Source organism: Salvelinus alpinus, chromosome 34 (genome assembly GCF_045679555.1).
Source record: "Salvelinus alpinus chromosome 34, SLU_Salpinus.1, whole genome shotgun sequence".
NCBI lineage: Eukaryota > Metazoa > Chordata > Actinopteri > Salmoniformes > Salmonidae > Salvelinus > Salvelinus alpinus.
The window spans coordinates 26,244,113-26,268,975 of NC_092119.1; the positions used below are offsets into that span (position 1 = coordinate 26,244,113).

The 24,863-nt window shown below is 40.7% G+C and overlaps 1 protein-coding gene across 1 annotated transcript; it reads right to left on the bottom strand.

The window, feature by feature from the left end:
- LOC139563542 (neuroblast differentiation-associated protein AHNAK) lies at positions 1–22,793 on the bottom strand. Its single transcript, XM_071382292.1, has 7 exons — positions 22,434–22,793; positions 10,950–10,999; positions 10,691–10,801; positions 10,512–10,598; positions 10,241–10,382; positions 9,817–9,980; positions 1–9,710 (listed from the first exon to the last, which is right to left on the bottom strand). The coding sequence occupies exons 1-7, from the start codon at positions 22,486–22,488 to the stop codon at positions 123–125; spliced, it is 10,197 nt and encodes a 3,398-aa protein (XP_071238393.1). The 5' UTR covers positions 22,489–22,793; the 3' UTR covers positions 1–122.
- Positions 22,794–24,863: the final 2,070 nt, after the last annotated feature.

Here is a 24,863-nt window from a genome sequence, read left to right on the forward strand (position 1 = left end):
AACATTGAACTGTATATATTAAAACTTGGTCATAAATTAAAGCACAATTAATAAGAGCACAATAATAATCTGACTGATATTACTCCTCAATGGAGGGATTTATCATACTGTATTCCTCCCAGTCACTCCAATTCAGCCCCATCAAAAAATGTCATTTTCTCAGACTGCATAGTGTCTTTCATCTGTTTGATAGATGAGGCTGTTTCATCTGAGATGTGCTCAGCCCCAAACACATGTGTAACTTTTTGGGTTATGAAAACCGTTTCCCTGTCAGTGCCTGACATTTCCATAACTACATGCCTCTCAATAACTGTTTGCCCTTCACTCTGTGTTTTGTTGGTGTCGTCCACTGACCAAGATGCAGAAGAAACTCCAGTGGTCCCTGTCTGCAATCCAAAATCTGTTAAGAGCGTGGCCTTCTGTGTGTCTGGTATTGCTTGTATATTGGATGTGCTGACATGTGTACCAGACTCCAATTTTAGGGTGTCCACTGATGAGGAGGAAACTCCGGAGGACATTGGAGTGGTGACTTTCTCTGCCAAGTAGGGTTCAAAGGCGATCAATTTTGTCCTTGCTGTGGAGGTGATGACATCACCCTGTACCTCAGTGGCAATAGGGTCGGAGTATTTCACTGTGACTTTGGTTGGAGAGGCCAATGATGGACCAAATTGTTCGCTTGTGACTGTTGAACTAATATCTGCAAAAGCATCCGATGAGTGTACTGAAAAGGTCAAGCTGACGTCCTGTTCCACAGAGTCAGGGCTTTTCTCACTTCCTTCTTTCTCAGAAGTGTATTTTTCTAAAGTCTTGGCAGATTCTGAAGAAGATAGTCCAACTGTGGGAAACTTAAACCACCCAAATTTAGATTTTTCTTTGGCTTCTTCCTCTTTATGCTTAGACTGGGTTTCAACACTGGTTTGAGCATTTAGTTCGGTTTTCCCTGAGGCTGTTATATCTTCCCTTGAGCCTGTGAGCTTCTCTTCCACTTCCTCTAATTTGGGAACATCAAATTCAACATCAATGCTTCTTAATACCTCCCCAAATGTTGTCAAAGTCAACTTTGGTGATTTCTCTGGTTCTTGTGGTTTCACTTGAATCTCATAATTCTCCAAAATAACATTTGGATTTATATCATCATGTTCATTCTCAGGTTTGGATTTTGAAATGCTCAATCTGGGCATTTTGAAGCTTGGAAGTTTGAATTTACTAGGCGAGCCTTGACCTTTACTGGGTGAGCCTTGACCTTTGCTGGGGGAGCCATTGCCTTTATCATCAATTGTCAGTTTTGAAACTTCAACTTCAGGAACATCCACTTCGGCTATTGCCATTCCACCTTTAACTGAGGGCCTTTCAGATCCAGCATCATGTAGCTGTACTTCTCTAGATCCTTTAATGTCAACTGTGTCCCCGTGTTCCGGTAAATCAATTTGTAATGAAGCTCCAAGTAGTTGATCTATAATTTCTACCCCAGGCACATTAATATCCTTCTCTTTATCAGAGACATCGACTACAACCTTTGACGTTGCACCAAATGTAGGGAATTTGAATGTTGCCATTTTGAATGCCATCTCTGATGTTTGTAGTTTTCCATCAACTGATAAACCTTCATGTTTCATTTCAACTTGACTCTCCAGAGCTTTCATTTCCACCTCAGGCTCTTTGACCTCCACATTTCCCTCTGGAAGTGAAATGTTCACCTTTGGAAGACTGACATCAACCTCAGGTGATTTCACTTCTGGTTTGGAAAACCATCCAAATGACATCTGTGGTATGTTCATTTTCACATCAATTCCTGTAGCAGCTCCATCGGGCATTTTAATTTCACCAGAAGGCACTTTGAGTTCAACGCTAGGTGGTTGGACCTCCACGCTGGCCTCTGGTAAGGTGACTTCTATGACTTTCTTTGATAAACTTAAATCCATCTCAGGACCTTTTACCTTTGGCAATGACATTCCAAACGTTGATAGTTTGAATATACTTCCTTGTCCCTCATGTTCAACATCATGTTTAATTTCAACTTGAATCTCTGGAGCTTCAATTTCCACCTCAGGCTCTTTGACCTCCACCTTTCCCTCTGGAAGAGAAATATCCACCTTTGGAAGACTGACATCAACCTCAGGTGCTTTAACTTCTGGTTTTGAAAATCCAAATGTGGGGAATGACATTCGGGGCTTTTTCATTTTCACATCAATATCTTTAGAAACTGCTTCTGGTATTTCAACTTCAACAGAGGGCACTCCGACTTCAACATCAGGTAGTTGGTCTGCTCTTCTCTCTGGTAAGTCGACATCTACATCTGTCTTTGAGACACTTAAGCCAATTTCAGGACCTTTAACCTTCGGCAATAAGATTCCAAATTGTGGTAGTTTGAACTTACTTCTTTGTCCCTCAAGCTCAATTCCATGTTTCATTTCAACTTGAATTTCTGGAGCTTTAATTTCCACGGCTGGCTCTTTGACTTCCACCTTTCCCCCTGGAAGAGAAATATCCCCCTTTGGAAGACTGACATTAACCACCGGTGATTTCACTTCTGGTTTTGAAAACCATCCAAATGACATCCGTGGCTTTTTCATTTTCACATCAATCTCTGTAGCAGCTCCTTCAGGCATTTCAACTTCACCAGAAGACAATTTGAGTTCAATTCTAGGTGGTTGGCCATCCGCGCTGGCCTCTGGTAAAGTGACAATTTCAAGTGTTTTACTCTTCATATCCACATCTATAGATGGGCCTTTAAGGTCAACACTTGGCTTTTCAATGTTAATGGCTGACATTGTCAGCTTGCTTTCTGGAATTTCAGATTCATGAACCTTGATGTCCTTGTCCACATCAGGTACCTCTACTGTGATGTTTGGAGCAGCTGCTCCAAATTGAGGGAATTTTAAAGTTGGCATTTTGAATCTTGAGGGGGAGCCTACAGTATCTTTCACCTCAGGTGGAATCTCTGGAGCTTCAATTTCTACCTCAGGCTCTTTGACCTCCACCTTTTCCTCTGGAAAAGAAATATCCACCTCTGGAAGACTGACATCAACCTCAGGTGCTTTCACTTCTGGTTTTGAAAATCCAAATTTGGGGAATGACATTCGGGGCTTTTTCATTTTCACATCAATATCTTTAGAAACTGCTTTTGGTATTTCAACTTCAACAGAGGGCACTCCGACTTCAACATCAGGTAGTTGGAGGTCTGCTCTTCTCTCTGGTAAGTTGACATCTACATCTGTCTTTGACACACTTAAGTCAAATTCAGGACCTTTAACCTTCGGCAATGAGATTCCAAATTTTGGTAGTTTGAACTTACTTCCTTGTCCCTCAAGCTCAATTCCATGTTTCATTTCAACTTGATTTTCTGGAGCTTTAATTTCCACCTCTGACTCTTTGACCTCCACCTTTACCTCTGGAAGAGAAATATCCCCCTTTGGAAGACTGGCATCATCCTCCGGTGCTTTCACTTCTGATTTTGAAAACCATCCAAATGACATCCGTGGCTTTTTCATTTTTACATCCATTTCTGTAGCAACTCCTTCAGGAATTTCATCTTTACCAGAAGGCACTTTGAGTTCAGTGCTATGTGGTTGGACCTCCACGCTGGCCTCTGGTAAAGTGACAATGTTAAGTCTTTTGCTCTTCACATCCAGATCTATAGATGGGCCTTTAAGGTCAATACTTGGCTTTTCAATGTTAATTGCTGACATTGTCAGCTTGGTTTCTGGAATTTCATATTCATGAACCTTGATGTCCTTGTCCACATCAGGTACCTCTACTGTGATGTTTGGAGCAGCTGCTCCAAATTGAGGGAATTTTAAAGTTGGCATTTTGAATCTTGAGGGGGAGCCTACAGTATCTTTCACCTCAGCTTGAATCTCTGGAGCTTCAATTTCTACCTCAGGCTCTTTGACCTCCACCTTTTCCTCTGGAAAAGAAATATCCACCTCTGGAAGACTGACATCAACCTCAGGTGCTTTCACTTCTGGTTTTGAAAATCCAAATTTGGGGAATGACATTCGGGGCTTTTTCATTTTCACATCAATATCTTTAGAAACTGCTTTTGGTATTTCAACTTCAACAGAGGGCACTCCGACTTCAACATCAGGTAGTTGGAGGTCTGCTCTTCTCTCTGGTAAGTTGACATCTACATCTGTCTTTGAGATACTTAAGTCAAATTCAGGACCTTTAACCTTCGGCAATGAGATTCCAAATTTTGGTAGTTTGAACTTACTTCCTTGTCCCTCAAGCTCAATTCCATGTTTCATTTCAACTTGATTTTCTGGAGCTTTAATTTCCACCTCTGACTCTTTGACCTCCACCTTTACCTCTGGAAGAGAAATATCCCCCTTTGGAAGACTGGCATCATCCTCCGGTGCTTTCACTTCTGATTTTGAAAACCATCCAAATGACATCCGTGGCTTTTTCATTTTTACATCCATTTCTGTAGCAACTCCTTCAGGAATTTCATCTTTACCAGAAGGCACTTTGAGTTCAGTGCTATGTGGTTGGACCTCCACGCTGGCCTCTGGTAAAGTGACAATGTTAAGTCTTTTGCTCTTCACATCCAGATCTATAGATGGGCCTTTAAGGTCAATACTTGGCTTTTCAATGTTAATGGCTGACATTGTCAGCTTGGTTTCTGGAATTTCATATTCATGAACCTTGATGTCCTTGTCCACATCAGGTACCTCTACTGTGATGTTTGGAGCAGCTGCTCCAAATTGAGGGAATTTTAAAGTTGGCATTTTGAATCTTGAGGGGGAGCCTACAGTATCTTTCACCTCAGCTTGAATCTCTGGAGCTTCAATTTCTACCTCAGGCTCTTTGACCTCCACCTTTTCCTCTGGAAAAGAAATATCCACCTCTGGAAGACTGACATCAACCTCAGGTGCTTTCACTTCTGGTTTTGAAAATCCAAATTTGGGGAATGACATTCGGGGCTTTTTCATTTTCACATCAATATCTTTAGAAACTGCTTTTGGTATTTCAACTTCAACAGAGGGCACTCCGACTTCAACATCAGGTAGTTGGAGGTCTGCTCTTCTCTCTGGTAAGTTGACATCTACATCTGTCTTTGAGATACTTAAGTCAAATTCAGGACCTTTAACCTTCGGCAATGAGATTCCAAATTTTGGTAGTTTGAACTTACTTCCTTGTCCCTCAAGCTCAATTCCATGTTTCATTTCAACTTGATTTTCTGGAGCTTTAATTTCCACCTCTGACTCTTTGACCTCCACCTTTACCTCTGGAAGAGAAATATCCCCCTTTGGAAGACTGGCATCATCCTCTGGTGCTTTCACTTCTGATTTTGAAAACCATCCAAATGACATCCGTGGCTTTTTCATTTTCACATCCATTTCTGTAGCAACTCCTTCAGGAATTTCATCTTTACCAGAAGGCACTTTGAGTTCAGTGCTATGTGGTTGGACCTCCACGCTGGCCTCTGGTAAAGTGACAATGTCAAGTCTTTTGCTCTTCACATCCAGATCTATAGATGGGCCTTTAAGGTCAACACTTGGCTTTTCAATGTTAATGGCTGACATTGTCAGCTTGGTTTCTGGAATTTGAGATTCATGAACCTTGATGTCCTTGTCCACATCAGGTACCTCTACTGTGATGTTTGGAGCAGCTGCTCCAAATTGAGGGAATTTTAAAGTTGGCATTTTGAATCTTGAGGGGGAGCCTACAGTATCTTTCACCTCAGCTTGAATCTCTGGAGCTTCAATTTCCACCTCAGGCTCTTTGACCTCCACCTTTCCCTCTGGAAGAGAAATATCCACCTCTGGAAGACTGACATCAACCTCAGGTGCTTTCACTTCTGGTTTTGAAAATCCAAATTTGGGGAATGACATTCGGGGCTTTTTCATTTTCACATCACTATCTTTAGAAACTGCTTCTCGTTTTTCAACTTCAACAGAGGGCACTCCGACTTCAACATCAGGTAGTTGAAGAGCTGCTCTTCTCTCTGGTAAGTCGACATCTACATCTGTTTTTGACACACTTAAGTCAATTTCAGAACTTTTAACCTTCGTCAATGAGATTCCAAATGTTGGTAGTTTGAACTTACTTCCTTGTCCCTGAAGCTCAATATCATGTTTCACTTCAACTTGACTCTCTGGAGCTTTAATTTCCACCTCTGGCTCTTTGAACTCCACCTTTCCTTCTGGAAGCGAAATGCCCACCTTTGGAAGACTGACATCAACCTCCGGTGCTTTCACTTCTGGTTTTGAAAACCATCCAAATGACATTCGGGGCTTCTTCATTTTCACATCAATCTCTGTAGCAGCTCCCTCTGGCATTTGAACTTGACCAGAATGCACTTCGATTTCAACATCAGGTGGTTGGACCTCCACTTTGTCCTCTGGTAAAGTGACATCTATGACTTTCTTTGATAAACTTAAATCAATCTCAGGACCTTTTACCTTTGGCATTGAGATTCCAAATTTGGGTAGTTTGAACTTACTTCCTTGTCCCTCAAGCTCAATATCATGTTTCACTTCATCTTGAATCTCTGGAGCTGTCATTTCCACCTCTGACTTTTTGACTCCCACATTTCCTTCTTGAAGAGAAATATCCACCTTTGGAAGACTGACATCAACCTCACATACTTCAGGTTTTGAAAATCCAAGCCTTGGAAATGAAATCCGTGGCTTTTTCACTTTCACATCAATCTCTGTAGCAGCTCGCTCAGGCATTTCAACTTCACCAGAAGACACTTTGAGTTCAACATCAGGTGGTTGGATCTCCACGTTGGTCTCTGGTAAAGTGACATCTATGTCTTTCTTCGATACACCTAAATCGATCTCAGGACCTTTTACTTTTGGTAATGAAATTCCCTGATTTGGCAGTTTAAACTTGCTTCCTTGTCCCTCCAGTTCAAGTCCTTTAGTCTTCACATCCACATCTATAGATGCGATCTTAACACTAGATTTTTTAAAGTCACTCTGTTTCTCAAAGTCAACTGCATGAACTTTTCCTGATATTGACAGCTTGGGTTCTGGTCTTTCAGTTCCATGAAGTTTGATATCCTTGTCCACATCAGGTAACTCTACTGTGACGATTGGAGCAACTGTTCCAAATTGAGGGAATTTTAAAGTTGGGATTTTAAATCTTGAGGGGGACCCTACAGTATCTTTCACTTCCACTTGAAGCTCTGGAACTTCAATTTCCACCTCAGGCAATTTGACCTCCATGTTTCCCTCGGGAAGAGAGATGTCTGGTTTTAGCACACTAACATCAATCTCTGGGGCTTTAACTCCAATTTTGGGGAATGATATCTGTCGTTTATTCATTTTCACATCAATATCTTTATAAACTGTTTCTGGTATTTCAACTTCAACGGAGGGTACTTCGACTTCAACATCCGGTATTTGGATGTCTGCTCTCCCGACATCAACAGATTGGACATCAATGCCCATAACTGCTCCTTTAATGTCAGATGAAGGTACCTCTGGCATTGTTTCTGAGCATAAAGTTCGTATTGTAGGTGTTTGATGGTCTGTCACATGAGTTTTGATAGTGGAATATTCCGAATCTGGTACTTTGCTGAGTTTAATTTCAGCCTCTGACATTTTCATTTCAAGGTGCAATGCATTGCTTTCATCTTTGACCTCATCCTTCTTTTCCACCGAGGTGTCTCTTTTTGGTAGTCCAATCCCAATGTCTGGGAATCTAATATCCGTTTGTGTTATTCCAAACCTAGGCATTGAAATATTTGCTTTCTTTGACTTCTTATCTAATCCTTTAGTGTAAGTGGCAGGTATACGATTTCTCTCCTCAGATGTGATGGTTGGCCCCTCAGGTACTGGTACTGCCAACTTAGGCTCCAGAATTTCACCAGTCTCTTTTTCCTTTTCCACTTTGTTGGGAGTTCCTTTTTGTTGTATAGTTTCCATTCCAGCTTTCTCTACGTTCTCTCGTTTATGGAGTTCAATTTGGATTTCATCCTCATTGGTCTTTCCAGCTTCCTGTTTTGTTTTTGTATCGTCTATTTCTGTCATAGTAATAGGTTCATGAGCACCTAGATCAAAAAGTTGGGTCTTTGGCAATTTGAATGTGGTAACTGAGCTCCTGCTCAACTTTTCTGGTAAAGCATTTATGTCACTCTTTTTGACATATGTGTCCAACTGTGCCTTTATGTCTGTGATTTTAGATAGGGTGGCATCTACTCTTTCTGTATTCACGTCTGTCATTGTGATTTGTTGATGAGCAGGCAGGCCTGCAATGTCACCCTTCGGCAGCTTGAACCCTGGCAATTTGGAGACAGCCTCTTTAACTCTATCAACGTCTATAACCATCTGTACAGTCTGCGCCTGGATTTCTTCAACAGGAAGAGTGAATGCTGTTTTAGGCTGTTTTATCACTGGGGCCTTGATGCTAGTTAATGATGCATCTTCTATGCCTGGGATCTCAATATCCTCACGGCTTGGAAGTATCTTTAAACCCTTATCCTCAACTGTAAGTCCTTTCACGTCCATTTCTACAATCTTCACGTCTGTCATTTTTATGGGTTTGTCAGTAACAAAGTCAGCAGGATCCACCCTCTGCAGTTTAAATTTGGGAGCAGATCTTGTACCAATTTGTGCTAAAACATCATCAATGCTTCTCTCTGTAGGTAACTTTGAAGCTTGTATTTCCATCTGCGAGTCAGGTTCCATTGTAATACTGATGACCTTAGCATGTATGCTAATTTCCTGTGCATTCACATCAGTTTTAACATATGTTTCTTTCAAGTGTTGTTCTTGTCCAATCTGAGGGGATTTCCTGATAAGTCCTATATCTGACATGTCAAGGCAGATGTCTACTTTTGGCATGCTCATTTCCATATCAGTGGAGGGTAGGGTTTTCCCTGAACTCTCATTGATGATTACTTGAGTGTTGATATCAATTGGGAGTTGACACTCCTCCAGCTCCGTATGTGATACTACTGTTGGGCTCAGCAATGTATTGTCATGTGCAGACAGATCAGATGTTATCATATCTGCTCTTGGTGTCTTCAGGCTTTTTAGTGATAATTTTACTGGTATGTTTTGCTTGTGTTTGTCTTTTTTCTCATTTCCCTTGAATGTAAACTTTAGTTCTGACCTCTCTTTATTCTCTTTCTTCTTTTTCTTTCCCTCTGGAGATTTCTTGGTTGAGGGACTTTCTTGATCAGCAAGAGCAACTGTTATGTCTGTGGTTTTCAAAGTTTTGTCCAGACTAATGAGTTCTACCTTGTGTTGTTTAGTTTCAGAGCCTGCCAGGTTTGGAAGAATGCATTCATTTCTTATCTTGGTGGATTCAATTTTTTCAGATTCTGATTCTAATACATATACTTGAGATGTATCTACTGATGCGCTCTCTAGACCATCCGGTGAGTGTATGTCATCTTGACTCTGTTGGTTTTCCATACCCTCTACACGTTCTACAGTTAGTATGTGTATGTTCTGGTCCGGCTGCTCAACAGACATGCTCTTGCGGCCCTTCATCTTCATGCTTGATATCTTTATCTTATGCTTCTTTGTCTTTCCTATAACAGCCTCCTGAGATTTTATTGGCGACTCTGTGTCACTTGTTGTAGGGCTAAGCTCCAGCTTCCTCTTATCATCTGCCTCTGAAGTACTGTGAGACCTCTTAAAATGGGACTTTTGACTTTTGCTGAAGGAGGGGAACTTGGGCCAAGAGATTCGGTCACCATGCTTTTTTGTCTTTGAATGTCCCCTCATTTCCGGAGAGGAACCTTCTTCCACCTGTAGGATAACAAAAGTGAATAGCTGATTGATTGCTGAATGAGAAAAAGAGCCAAAGACATAACACTAATCTACATATCCAGAAAAAGAACATAGTGATAGTTACTTGGATGATTTCAAGGGCTGGTTCACTCTCAAGGGTGGATGTCTTTATTGGTTTGCGTTTCAGAAGTAACTCCATCTTGTAAGGCTGGGCATGTTCCAATATCTGTAGAGCATCTTCATATGTAACATCGTCAAAATACACAGTGGCACTGAGTATCTGATCACCTGAATGAACAAAAGGAAGACATAGAAATACCAATAAATCAACATTTGAACTGTAGAACTCTAACATATACGATCATTCAAAGCCAAAAATGTGGGAGTCTCTTACCCTGGATAGCAAAAACAACCTTGGCTCTGTTACTTCACATTTAACCCATTTCACTCCACATTTCACCGATATGTCCTTTGCTTTCAGCTTTTGGTCTATAGGCTACTTTTTTGGTTCAGCGTCTGAAAGAACATGGAGCTGTTTGTCTGCTTACCCTCATGTACACTAAGAAGCTTTGAGGCTGGTGACTCTGGCCTCACTTCCTTGATGAAGATTCCCTCCTTCCCTCCACTTACAACAAGGCCCTCGGCACATGTCTCTTTTGCCATTTTCACAATCACTCCTGACTCTGGGCTCTGAGTTTACACAAAAAAAAATAATGAAAGAAAAACATGAGAAATGTTGAAATACCAACATGTTATGTACCACAAATGAAAACCTGAAGCCATGCTTCATGAGTTAAAGATAATGCAGACTTGTCTGACCTCCAGTTGACTCATCTTGGCAGGGGAGCGCTTTTCAAACAGGGACCCAAAACCTCTCTTTCCTTTTTTGCCACTCCCACCTCCACCCTAAAATGAATGTTAAAGAAATCAGACGGTCTGACAAAAATCCACACTGCAAGTCAACATGATGGTTGGATGAAATATACAGCATTGTGTACCTGTTTATCACTGTCCTTGTATTTGTCAGTCTCAGGGTATTCATCTACAGGGGAGGATCCTTGAGGGCGAGGTCTCTCCCCCTCTATAAACTCAGATGGCTCTTCACATATCTACAACAAAAATGTTAAAAGTAAGTTATTTTTGTTACTATATGGAGATTAATTCAAATGAGTTGGGTGTCTTTCCCATAGTCTTTAGTATTCACATGATGTCCACCAATGCAAACAATAGGTTTGCCATATCAGTAGAGCCACTCACTGAATCATCCACCGTGTCAGGCTCTGGTCCCTTCAGCCTTCGTCCGGACCCTACTCAAAATAAAGAATAAAAAGAGAAAAATAATAAGAGCATATTTAGTTCAAGGTAAACCACCACAGTTCTCAAATGGTTGCAACCCACTGGTTGGTGCTTATTTATAAAATCCTCTTAGGCCTCACTCCCCCCTATCTGAGATATCTGCTGCAGCCCTCATCCTCCACATACAACACTCGTTCTGCCAGTCACATTCTGTTAAAGGTCCCCAAAGCACACACATCCCTGGGTCGCTCCTCTTTTCAGTTTGTTGCAGCTAGCGACTGGAACGAGCTGCAACAAACACTCAAACTGGACAGTTTTATCTCAGTCTCTTCATTCAAAGACTCAATCATGGACACTCTTACTGACAGTTGTGGCTGCTTTGTGTGATGTATTGTTGTCTCTACCTTCTTGCCTTTTGTGCTGTTGTCTGTGTCCAATAATGTTTGTACCATGTTTTGTGCTACTACCATGTTGTGTTGCTACCATGTTGTTGTTATGTTGCTACCATGCTGTGTCGTCATGTGTTGCTGCCTTGCTATGTTGTTGTCTTAGGTCTCTCTTTTTGTAGTGTTGTGTTGTCTCTCTTGTCGTGATGTGTGTTTTGTCCTACATTTATATATATTGTTTTATTATTTTTTTTATCCCAGCCCCCGTCCCCGCAGGAGGCCTTTTGCCTTTTGGTAGGCCATTGTCACGCCCTGACCTGAGATATCTCGGTTTTCTTTATATTTTGGTTAGGTCAGGGTGTGACTAGGGTGGGTACGTTAGTTTTTCTATTGTCTAGGGTTTTTTGTATGTCTAGGGTTTTTGTAGGTCTAGGTGATTTGTATGTCTATGGTGGCCTGATATGGTTCCCAATCAGAGGCAGCTGTTTATCGTTGTCTCTGATTGGGGATCATATTTAGGTAGCCATTTCTCCTTTGGTGTTCGTGGGTTCTTGTTCTATGTTTAGTTGCCTGTCTACACTACTCATATTAGCTTCACGGTTCAGTTTGTTATTTTGTTCGTTTGTTCAGTGTTCATTCTTAAATAAAGAAGAATGTACGCATACCACGCTGCGCCTTGGTCCGATTCATACGACGAACGTGACAGTCATTGTAAATAATAATTTGTTTTTAACTGACTTGCCGATTTAAATAAATGTTAAGTAACATAAAATAAAAAATAAAGCCTCAGAATATCTCTCATTAGGTAACCAGGTATTGGAGAAGATTTCCATGTTTTGTTCACATCTATTGTGAATATTATCGGGATATAACATTATCAAAATATTTCAGATGATCGTCCCTCCCTCCCTGTCTGACCAGGGTATCAGAGTTCTTTAGAGATACTAAAGCCCAGGAGGAGATTATTGGAAGTTCTTCCTGGCAAGAATTCCCAAAGGACCCAGCTTCCACAGCTGCCTGTTAAGTGATCCACTCTATTGATCTTGAGATTTAACTCAAAATTTGCCTTGAAGTGTACAGTAGGTAAGGGAGTGTCGTTTTCAAAATGTATCATCCGGATCAATGTGATTGTTATTATTATCATCTTTGATAGACAATCATACTGTGATCATATTTTCCATTGTCAAGTTACCCCTGCCCTGATGCCACTTGAGTATCCATTTCTGAGAAATAAAACAAATATTCAAGAACAAATAATGCTATCAATGTTATCATATTAGCTGCTGAGTACCTCATGGTTGGACTGAAGCTTCACAATAGGCCTACTGTAAGTCACTGGTCAGATCATTGCAGCGGTGAAAAGCAGTGGTGTCTCATAAAATCAGAAGATGCAGTGGGGTTGAATAAACTCTTTTCATGTTGACGTGAAAATCAAGATTGTCTATCAAAAATGCTTTGTTACAGGTGAGACAAGTTCCCCGCTCAGTATTATCCAATGCTGAGTTTACATTCTGAGATGTTGTATGTGATATTGATTGACTTAGACAAGTAAACATGTTTGATGTGTTCTGGTCGAAACATTGCAAGCAATAAAGTGTAGAGAGCCCAAAACATGTATGAAAACATTCACAATATTTTTGAATCGTAAAATGAATTGACGTTGTATGCCACACTTGAAAACATGCTGGTTAGTTTGAGCGATAAGTAATAGGGAATTGCTGTGTATACAATTCTTTGTTTGCTTGTGAGTTTGTGTGTATACAGTGTAAGGACAGACACTGACAGACGAGAAGCAAGTACAGGGAGTGAACATTAAATAAATAACTGACATGAAACGAACAAGGACAGCGTCTGGACAGGGGAAACATAACGACAATAATGCTGACACGGGGATCAAACCGAGGAACAGACAGATATAGGAGGAGCAATCAACAAAGTAATGGAGTCCAGGTGAGTCCAAAGAAGCGCTGGTGCGTGTAACAATGGTGACAGATGTGCGTAATGATGGGCAGCCTGGCGCCCTTGAGCGCCAGGAAGGGGGAGCGGGAGCAGGCGTGACATACACTATGTGTGGGAACTTCCTATTGAAAGGGTGTGTCATTCCCTTAGCAAGTACCTTATGAGGATCAAGGCTCAGGTGGTTCAAAGGGAGTCACACTATGCAGTAGAACAACTTTTTCAACATGACCATGTGTCAGTGCTGTGTCAGTGTGTCAGTATTAAACTGCACATACAGTGCCTTCAGAAAGTATCCATACCCCTTGACTTCTTCCAAGATTTTAAATTGGATTAAATAAATAAAAATCCTCACCCATCTACACACTATACCCCATAATGACAAAGTGAAAACGTGTTTTTAATGTTTGCAAATGTATTGAAAATTAAATACAGAAATATATGTTTTACATAAGTATTCAGACCCCAATTAGCCAATACGTCTACTTTGTAGAAGCACCTTCGGCAGAGATTACAGCGGTGAGTCTTTCTGGGTAAGTCTGAGAGAGCTTTCCACACCTGGATTGTGCAACATTTGCCCATCATTTTTTACAAAATTCTTCAAGCGCTGTCATATTGGTTGTGGATCATTGCTAGACAACCATTTTCAGGTCTTGCCATAGATTTTCAAGTAGATTTAAGTCAAAACTGTAACTCGGCCACTCAGGAACATTCAATGTCTTCTTGGTAAGCAACTCCAGTGTAGATTTGGCCTTGTATTTTAGGTTAGCGTGGAGATTTGTCCTGCTGAAAGGTGAATACATCTCCCAGTGTCTGATGGAAAGCAGACTGAACCAGTTTTTCGTCTAGGAATTTGCCTGTGCTTAGCTCCATTCCGTTTCTGTTTTGTCCTGAAAAACTCCCCATTCCTTAACAATTACAAACATACCCATAACATGATGCAGCCACTATGCTTGAAAATATGGAGAGTGGTAACTGAGTAATATGTTGTATTGGATTTGCCCCAAACAATACTTTGTATTCAGGACAAAAAGTTAATTGCTTTGCCACATTTTTTGCAGTATTACTTTAGTGCCTTGTTGCAAACAGGATGCATGTTTTGGAATATTTGTATTATGTACACAACTGGTCGAAAGTTTTAGAACACCAACTCATTCAAGGGTTTTTCTTTATTTTTACTATTTTCTACATTGTAGAATAATAGTGAAGACGTCAAAACTATGAAATAACACATATGGAATAATGTAGTAACCAAAAAAGTGTTAAGCAAATAAAAATATATTTTATATTTGAGATTCTTCAAATTGCCACCCTTTGCCTTGATGGCAGCTTGGCAAGCTCTCAACCAACTTCATGAGGTAGTCACCTGGAATGCATTTCAATTAACAGGTGTGCCTTGTTAAAAGTTAATTTGTGGAATTTCTTTCCTTCTTAATGTGTTTGAGCCAATCAGTTGTGTTGTGACAAGGTAGGGGGGAGGGGGGCATACAGAAGATAGCCCTAATTGGTAAAAGACCAAGTCCATATTATGCCAAGAACAGCTCAAATGAGCAAAGAGAAACAACAGTCCATCATTACTTTAAGACATGAAGGTCAGTCAATATGGAAAATGTCGAGTTACCAGCCTCATAAATTGCAGCCCAAATAAATGCTTCACAGGGTTCAAATAGCAGACACATCTCAACATCAACTGTTCAGAGGAGACTGTGTGAATCAGGCCTCCATGGTCGAATTGCTGCAAAGAAACCACTACTTAAAGATATCAATAAGAAGAATAGACTTAGTTGGGTCCAGAAACACGAGCAATGGACATTAGACCGGTGGAAATTTGTCCTTTGGTCTGGAGTCCAAACTGGAGATTTTTGGTTCCACCCGCCGTGTCTTTGTGAGACGCAGTGTGGGTGAACGGATGATCTCTGCATGTGTATTTCCCTCCATAAAGCATGGAGGAGGAGGTGTCATGCATGGTGTGGCGGTGCTTTGCTGATGACACTGTCTGTGATTTATTTAGAATTCAAGGCACACTTAACCAGCATGACTACCACAGCTTCCTGCAGCGATACGCCATCCCATCTGGTTTGGGCTCAGTTGTTTTTCAACAGGAGAATGACCCAAAACCCCTCCGTGCTGTGTAAGGGCTATTTTACCTGGCCTCCACAATCCCCCGACCTCAACCAAATTGAGATGGTTTGGGACGAGTCGGACCGCAGAGTGAAGGAAAAGCAGCCAACAAGTGCTCAGCATATGTGGGAACTCCTTCAAGACTGTTGGAAAAGCATTACAGGTGACGCTGGTCGAGAGAATGCCAAGAAGAATCTAAAACATAAAATATATTTTGATTTGTTTAACACTGTTTTGGTTACTACATTATTAATATGTGTTATTTTATAGTTTTGATGAATTCACTTATTCTACAATGTAGAAAATAGTAAAAATAAAGAAAAACCCTTGAATGAGTAGGTGTTCTAAAACTTTTGACCGGTAGTGTTGATACTTCCTTATTTTCACTCTGTCAATTACTGTAGGTTAGTTTTGTGAAGTAACTACAATGTTGCTGATCCATCCTCAGTTTTATCCTATCACACACATTAAACTCTATAACTGTTTAAAAGTCACCATTGGCCTCATGGGGAAATCCCTGAGCTGTTTCCTTCCTCTCCGGTAAATGAGTTAGGAAGGACAATTGTATCTTTGTAGTGACTGGGTGTATTGATACACCATCCAAAGTGTAATAAATAACTTCAACACGCTGAAAGGGATTTGACTGTTGTTGTTTTTTACAGATCTACCAATAGGTGCCTTTCTTTACGAGACATTGGAAAATCTCCTTGGTCTTTGTGGTTGAATCTGGTTTGAAATTCACTGCTCGACTGAGGGACCTTACAGATAATTGTATGTGTGGGGTACAGAGATGAGGTAGTCATTCAAAAATCACGTTAAACACTATTATTGCACATAGAGAGTCCATGCAACTTACTATGTTACTTGTTAATCACATTTTTACTCTTGAACTTATTTAGCTTGCCATAACAAAGGGGTTGAATTCTTATTGACTCAAGACATTTCAGATTTTCATTTTTTATTAATTTGAAAAACATAATTACACTTTGACATTATTGGGTATTGTGTGTAGGCCAGTGACAACTAAATCTAAATTTAATCCATTTTAAATTCAGGCTGTAACACAACAAAATGTGGAAAAAGTCAAGAGGTGTGAATACTTTCTGAAGGCACTATACATGTAACTAAATTATAAGTACCTGATGGTATTTGAAAAACAATTTAAGCATTTAGCAAGATTGCCACACTGAAAAGAGATTTACTATGTTTGCCTCTGACATTCCATAGCCTAGAGTCCGGCCTAGACATTAACCACATTTCCATCCACAGTTTTTATGCGAGTAAAGTCATACCATATAAAAAAAAACTCACGACCACTGTGATAGAAACAGGAAGTTTCGGTACAATTTTATAAATGCAGATAGATAATTTGTTTGTTCGACATGGTGGGATATTTTTATGTTTGTAAAATTAAATATGCGAGAAATGGTAGTGGAAATCCCTTCATGAGCAAATAATGATATAATAACCATCATGTTGAAGTCAACTTTGAGTCACGCAATGATATGGTGTGTGGTCCTCCCACTACGACTCGTAAAACCATGCAGTTTATTAGGCTACAGATGAAATAAATTATGATAAACTTCATAGGGTGGAGAAAGTGCACGATGATGAGCTTGATGCTCCTTTTCAATAAATATCGAGGGTCTTATTCTGGTGACATGATGATCGATGCTTGACTGCCGTTTGACAAATAAAAATATTCTCACTCTAATCCATAATAATCTCATCATATAGACTAGCCTACCCACACAGCCTACCCTCACTGTAGGGTATCTGCTAGCTGTTGGCTAGAGCACATATGCTAAGACTAGAGTAGGCACATTTGCTATTTAACGCAATAGTTTTTGTGACAAAACTATTGTGACAAAAATCAGTAGAGTTAAATATAGGATGGAAACACACTGAACTTTCAATTTTTATTTAGGTAAATTAAAAAGTAAGTCAATATTTTGTGCACCACGTCATCACACACTGATTTTCATTCGCAACAAGCCCGTTTGGTGGAAACACAACACTAGTGGGAAAATGCACATATTTTCTTCATGCAGATTTTAGAATATTCGCATGAAAATCGGTTGCCAATTAGATGGAAACATAGCTAGTGTTGTGAAATGTAAAAATCATCATTAGTCCATAATAATCATGATGTCAACACCAGCAGTCAAGACAATAAAAGAAGCCATCAAAGTGTCTGCTCCCGAGTGGCGCAGCGGTCTATGCCACTGCATCTCAGTGCTAGAGGCATCACTACAGACACTCTGGTTTGAATCCAGGCTGTATCACAACCGGCCCGGATTTGGCCGGCTCATCATCGTGCACTTTTTCCACCCTATGAAGGCCGTCATCGTAAATAAGAATTTGTTCTTAATTGACTTGCCTAGTTAAATAACTACTACTACTACTATGTTTGCTTGTCCAACAAGGTTCAGCCAAGGCTAATTCAACCACATAAGAACACTTTCATGGAGAAATTCTTATATCAAGAGGGCTTACCTGAAGGAAATATCTCACCCTTAAAGCTAAAGTAGCAACCTGCTTTATCCATTTAATACCGCCTCAGACAGATTCCACTCAACCATTCCAACCAACAGACTGAATGAAACTCCCAACATAGCTGCTATGTTTTTGCTCCCAAGAGAGTAAGAGCAACCAGCCTCTGATGAAGGGTGGATACTGCCCACTTTTTGGGTCCCGGTTCAGTTGCAGCTCAGCCTTCTAGATCAATCTTGTAACAGTATGAGTAGCACACAGCAGGGGACAGTCTGCCAAATCCTAGGATTGGAGTTGCAAATCATATTTTAAATACTTCTCATGAAGGTGTGGATGTTGTCCAAAATACATATCTGTATATAACCCTTTCCACTCCTACAAGGGATGTACACCGCAGCTATAAATATAGAAATATTATGTCAACTTTACAGTATTTAGTCATTTCCACTCATCTCACAGAGACTTCTTTACACACTTTTTTCTCCAGATTGACTGATTTTCAGCAAACACTGTATACATGTTCAGAGAGAAGGGTAATAATGGAGTGGGTCATGACTGTGGAGAGAGACAGTGGACTCTGTGTTCTCTGAGGAACAAGGGAACTCTCCCTGTGTGGGCTGAATGGAAGGGCATACTTGAAATAATCCTGAACAATTCCAAATTGATATCGCAATAAAAAAATAGCCAGAATTGCTGATGTTCATGTTATATTATATTTTGTTGGCAGGGGCTGGCATATATTCCTCATACCAAGACTGGCACTTAGCGTGGAGAAACTCCCTACTCAAATATTTGTCATATGGGTGCAGCAGAAAGGTGACACACTAAAAGAATCTAAGTTAATTCACTGTCTGCCGTACTTTATATAAGTTGTCCCTACAAACTGTGTTGACATAGTAATTGCATACTGTAGGCAGGTGTAGTTAGGTAACCAGTTTTATTGTTGGTGTGTGATTGTACATTGAGTTTTATGTGATTACACATTTAAATGATTCCTTTTGCAGGCCTTAGATTTGTCAGCAAACTCTCCGTTACTGTACAATTTAAAAGGTCCCCTCAATGTTCAAATGTATTTGCACATCTCTAAAATTGTGCAAGTCACAAACAATTATAGCAGTTGGGTAAGTAATCTGTAATAATGTCTAACCACATCGTACATGACAATGTAATTACTGTGTAAAACACATTGTTTTAGTGACACATATAAAGTGGGACCAAATAATGAATTCTGTAATACCATAAATCAATGGCCATTCAAGGACAGGGCACAACTCACAGACACATACTGTCTGCACATTTCTGCTCTGTTTGTCCTCTGCTGTGCAGGACCCAAAACACATTAATCTATATGACTATTACTTTATAATAGCAAAAGATTTTACATTGTAAAGATTTGACAAAACCGTACAGGGAATATGTTGGAACATTTCATTGAGTTAATCTAGCATGACTCACGTCGGGTGCAACTGCACCATTGTCTTTGGGTGTGGTCACCGTCAAGACTGCGTCTAGCTAGCTAATGTGCTAGGGAATGGGCCTCAGTCTCCTCCCTGAACAACGTGTTAGGCTGTAAAACTAATTGTTACTCTCAGTCTTAAACAGAGCCAACATCAAATAATAAATAGTCATGCTTCTACACCTTGTGCTTCTACACCGGCATTGCTTGCTGTTTGGGGTTTTAGGCTGGGTTTCTGTACAGCACTTTGTGACATCAGCTGATGTAAGAAGGGCTTTATAAATACATTTGATTGATTGAAATTTGGTTGATGTGCAATTTCCTGTTAATAAATGGGATTGCACCTTGATATGTATCAACAGTGGCTACATAACTATTTTGTAATTATATATACTGAAATAAATAATGTAATAATAAAAACCTGGAGCACTACAGCATAATTTTTTCCTCTAACAACTTTATCAAACATCTTCTCTGAACATAACCAGCTGACCCATGACCCTTATTACAGCCATTAGAGTTTGTTTTCATCCTCATAGGCCCTGGGAGGACCCTGAGCTCTGCTCATTAGTCAAATACATTAGCATAATTAATTACATGTCCCTCGTTTACAGGGAAGCAGGGCATGATTCCTATCCAATTTTATAAGAGACACAAGCTCCTTTCTCTGGGGGGTGGTTTGTTTGCATTTAAAGTATAATCAGATTTCTGACAGGGAGAAAAAAACAGTCCCATGTCCACACGATTATGTGGACATGGGACTGTGATCCCGCATGCTTTCAATCTAGCCGGCCACAACATGAATTGATACTCACCTAACGTGGCAGGAGTTTCATAATGGTTTTGGAATTCAACTATCAGAATTAGCCCCTATTCTCACATGATGCCCTCCCAATACTAGTACCAAAAATAGCCCCACTGGGAGAGAGTACGTGTCCATGCATATATTACATTTAGAAGCAAACAATAAGTGAATACCCACCCTCTAATGGGACCTGTACTGCTGAATACTTCTATACAGAGGGGCAAAGTACAATAATATGTCTATAAAAGTCAACAACATCCCCCAGACTGTCTGTAAGAGATTGCCAATGTATATGGTGTATAATTGATGATATCGTTGATGATATCTTAAATGGACTTTCAATGGGCTCTAATGCTGAGTAGACCATCTATTACAGTAATTCTGGGCCAGTATTTGGCACAGGTCTCTGCTCAGGGGAGAGGGCACTTATATCTCATTAGATCATCCCCATCCCTGCCCCATTTTGGCTTCAGTCCCTCCCAGACCTAGGAATTCACTTTCCTCCATAACCTTGAACCTGTGCCCAAGTAAAGCACTTTTTGTACAAAAGTATGATACACTAAATACTGCATTGTAAATGGAATGCTTATATTTGTCCTGTTACACACAAGTGTGTAATGGAAATGTGTTTCTTGTACATCCCAACTCCCCCTGAGACACCCACAGGGAGTGCGGTCACAGCCAGGGTCACCACTGTACAGCATCACAGGAGAAATTAGGGTTAAGTGCCTTGTTTAACGGCACAGCAACATAGATTTTTACCTTCTAGGCTCCGGTATTCAAACCAGCAACCTTTCGTTTACTGGCCCAACGCTCTAACTTCGAGGCTACCTGCCCCACAATGCATACAAAATCAATCAGAAAGCAATGCGAAATTCACAATAGTGTGTTGTGTAAAAAGATTACAAATGCATTTGTTCAAATAAATAACGGAAGTTCTTTCAGGACAGTTATGTCCACCCAGTGTGCATTACAAAGTGGTGAAAGGTAGCTAAAGCTTCCAGATATTCTAATCACAAACAGATAGGTGTAAAACAAATCCTTGAGTCAACATAGATTCATCAGACACAGGCAATCTTCTCCACCATCTTTGGGAAAGTAGTCACTTAGAGTTGTTTGGTCAGAGCCCAGTTGGATTCACGCATCTACACAGTTTTTGTGAGGGCAGTTCATGTTGTAATATTATCCCACTGGACACAGACGTCAGTTCAACATCTAGTTTTGATTAACATTTGGTTGAGTTGTCAACTAACATGAATTCAAAGTGAAATCAACAAAAAATGTCACCCTGTCATTGGATTTAGGCTAAAAGATAGGTTCAAAAAGACACAATTCCCTTAAGTTGATGACTTTTTGTAAATCCAATCAGTTTTCCACATTGATTCAACGTCATCACAAAGATGTTCTTGGAAACCATGTTGGCTTGGAAACCATGTTGATTCAATCAGCTTTTGCCCAGTGGGATGGACCCTTACAGATTATGTTAGAGAATAACATTGAGATGATATGCACTGCATTAGTCAAGAAAATGTAATTATTTAAGTCAAGATAATATGCAAAAATAAACATTATTTCAACATGTCAAGGACAAAATAATTTAAATGATCAAAATCTAATAACAATGTCCACAAATCTAGCATTTAAAGAAAATAAAAATCCATAGCTAACATTGGAAAGGCACAACATATTCTTAGTGATCATAAAGGAAAGTTTTATTATCACAATTTCAACAAAAGATCAAATACTTCTTAACCTTCCCAGAAATGCTTTGAAAAACTGAATTCATTTTAAATGGTTCAAGCAAACATGGGCTATGTTACAAACTTTCAATGAGTTCAGCCTTCAGAATTTGTGTCTATATTAAACTTAAATAAGTTAAGTTTACATTGTGAATGACAGATGGTGAACTGTGCATTCATCATTTGATACATTCTGCCTGGGCTCTTGGATAATAACTATACACCTGGAAAAAAGTACATCAACTCATGTAAACATATCAAGCACATCCCTACGCAGCAGGCACACCCAGGCAGCACACTGCAGACACACCCATCCACACACTGCAGGCAAGCAGACAAGCAGCAGGTCAGCAACACGACTCAGCACTCTGCTCTTAGCAGCAGCAGCCTCCCAACACACTCACTCACACATGCTGAGCTCTAGCGCTGAATCAAGGAATAGTTGAGGACAACGATAGAAACAGAGATAGGAGAGAGAGGGATACCCACCTGTGCCCAGCGAGCCATGCCAGTTGGGGAAGCCCAGGTTGAAACAGTCGCACATATCGTCGGTCCACCGGGGTCCTGGGAGGGAGAGGGGGTCCTGTCCTGGGACTGGCAGTCGGCAGCACAGCGGCCCTGCCCTGGCTGCTGATGAGCTCTGGCAGTTTCCCTGTCCTGGCCGGACTGGAACTGCAGCCTCTGCCTCAAACTGCCTTCTCTCAGTCAGTCACAGCTGGAAGGGATGAGTCGCAGGACCAGAGAGAGAGCGAGAGAGGAGAGTGAAGGAGTGAGCGAACGAACAAGCGGCCGGCGAGACAGAGGGATTTCTGCAGCATCCACAGTCGGAGCAGTCCACACTGGAGTGACGCAGGGCTCTTCTAATCTCTCCTGTAAAATAGACCTCCGGAGCAGCACGCTAACCCAATTATGGGAGGGGCTACCCCCCACCCCTCTGTTCAGCCCCCCCTCACCAGCAGTATAGATCAGACTAATCTCTCACAGGACAAGATGCTACATATTACAGTTGTTGGGAAACGTGTATAAGAGGGAAAGGCAAAAGAGGAGCTAAACACAGACTTTAGAGAGTGTGTATATAGGGTTTGATCAGAGAGAGGGACGATGATGAAACATTTGAGGTGCCGCAGTGGTGCCTAGTCACCTTGTCTGAGTCTGGGTGTGTTTTCAAAGGGATGCTTCTTGTTAAATGATTTAAGAGCCTGGGCTAAAATAAAGTATGAGCTCACAGAGAGAGAGAGAGAGAGAGTAGGACCGCTGCATAGTAACCCAGGCCAGACAAGCATCATGTACAAACCCACACAGGGAAAAGACAGTATCAGGCACTAAAAGCCAGGCACTAATCATAAAGGTAAGCTTTGCGTAATAGATTGTCAACTCGTTAGAATGAGAGACCTTGTTTGTAGCTTGTCTACTTGCAATCCTTGTGTGTGTTGTTGGTCAGAGACTACTGTGGTCTGGTTAACTGACTGGGGCTGTTCCATGGCTGTGCTGGTGTACATCTGAGATGTGGACCTGTGTTTAACATTATATAACATACATTTATATAGAGAGAACAAAGATGAAACATAGCTGGTCATCCATAAACTATAACACTGATTTATTATCCCATCTTTAAGTGTATTCGACATTAAGTGACGTTTTACCCCAGAGTGGGTAGTACATTAGACATGATGTTTTGGCAGAGGGCGATCAATACAACACAAATGCAAGGCAGTATACTGTACATGCAGGGCAGTAATGTGCAGTTGTCGGAAGTTTACATACACCTTAGCCAAATACATTTAAACTCAGTTTTTCACAATTCCTGACATTTAATCCTAGTAAAAATTCCCTGTCTTAGGTCAGGTAGGATCACCACTTTATTTTAAGAATGTGAAATGTCAGAATAATAGTTGAGAGAAGGATTTATTTCAGCTTTTATTTCTTTCATCACATTCCCAGTGGGTCAGAAGTTTACATACACTCAATTAGTATTTGGTAGCAATGCCTTTAAATTGTTTCGCTTGGGTTAAACGTTTCGGGTAGCCTTCCACAAGCTTCCCACAATAAGTTGGGTGAATTTTGGCCCATTCCTCCTGACAGAGCTGGTGTAACTGAGTCAGGTTTGTAGGCCTCCTTGCACGCACACCCTTTTTCAGTTCTGCCCACAAATTTTTCTATGGGATTGAGGTCAGGGCTTTGTGATGGCCACTCCAATACCTTGACTGTGTTGTCTTTTAGCCATTTTGCCACAACTTTGGAAGTATGCTTGGGGTCATTGTCCATTTGGAAGACCCATTTGCGACCAAGCTTTACATCAAACTGATGTCTTGAGATATTGCTTCAATATATCCACAATTTTCCTCCCTCATGATGCCATCTATTTTGTGAAGTGCACCAGTCCCTCCTGCAGCAAAGCACCACCACAACATGATGCTGCCACCCCGTGCTTCACGGTTAGGATGGTGTTCTTTGGCTTGCAAGCCTCCCCCTTTTTCCTCCAAACATAATGATGGTCAATATGGCCAAAAAGTTATATTTTTGTTTCATCAGACCAGAGGACATTTCTCCAAAAAGTACGATCTTTGACCCCATTTGCAGTTGCAAAGCGTAGTCTGGCCTTTTTATGGCGGTTTTGGAGCAGTGGCTTCTTCCTTGCTGAGTGGCCTTTCAGGTTATGTCGATACAGGACTCGTTTTACTGTGGATATAGATACTTTTGAACCTGTTTCCTCCAGCATCTTCACAAGGTCCTTTGCTGTTGTTCTGGAATTGATTTGCACTTTTCGCACCAAAGTACATTCATCTCTAGGAGACAGAACGCATCTCCTTCCTGAGCGGTATGACAGCTGCGTGGTCCCATTGTCACGATCGTTATATGGTGGAAGAGAGGACCAAGGCGCAACATTTTCTATTTATTTAAGCGACATAATGAAGAACA

What these genes read in the sequence shown, in the direction of transcription:
- LOC139563542 (XM_071382292.1), bottom strand. Translation starts at nt 22,488, where the DNA reads ATGTGCGACTGTTTCAACCTGGGCTTCCCCAACTGGCATGGCTCGCTG. An exon ending in GCATGGCTCGCTGGGCACAG is followed by an intron (nt 11,000 to 22,433) that starts GTGGGTATCCCT and finishes TATTTTGAGTAG; the next exon opens with GGTCCGGACGAAGGCTGAAG. An exon ending in GCTTCTTAGTGTACATGAGG is followed by an intron (nt 9,981 to 10,240) that starts GTAAGCAGACAA and finishes TTGTTCATTCAG; the next exon opens with GTGATCAGATACTCAGTGCC.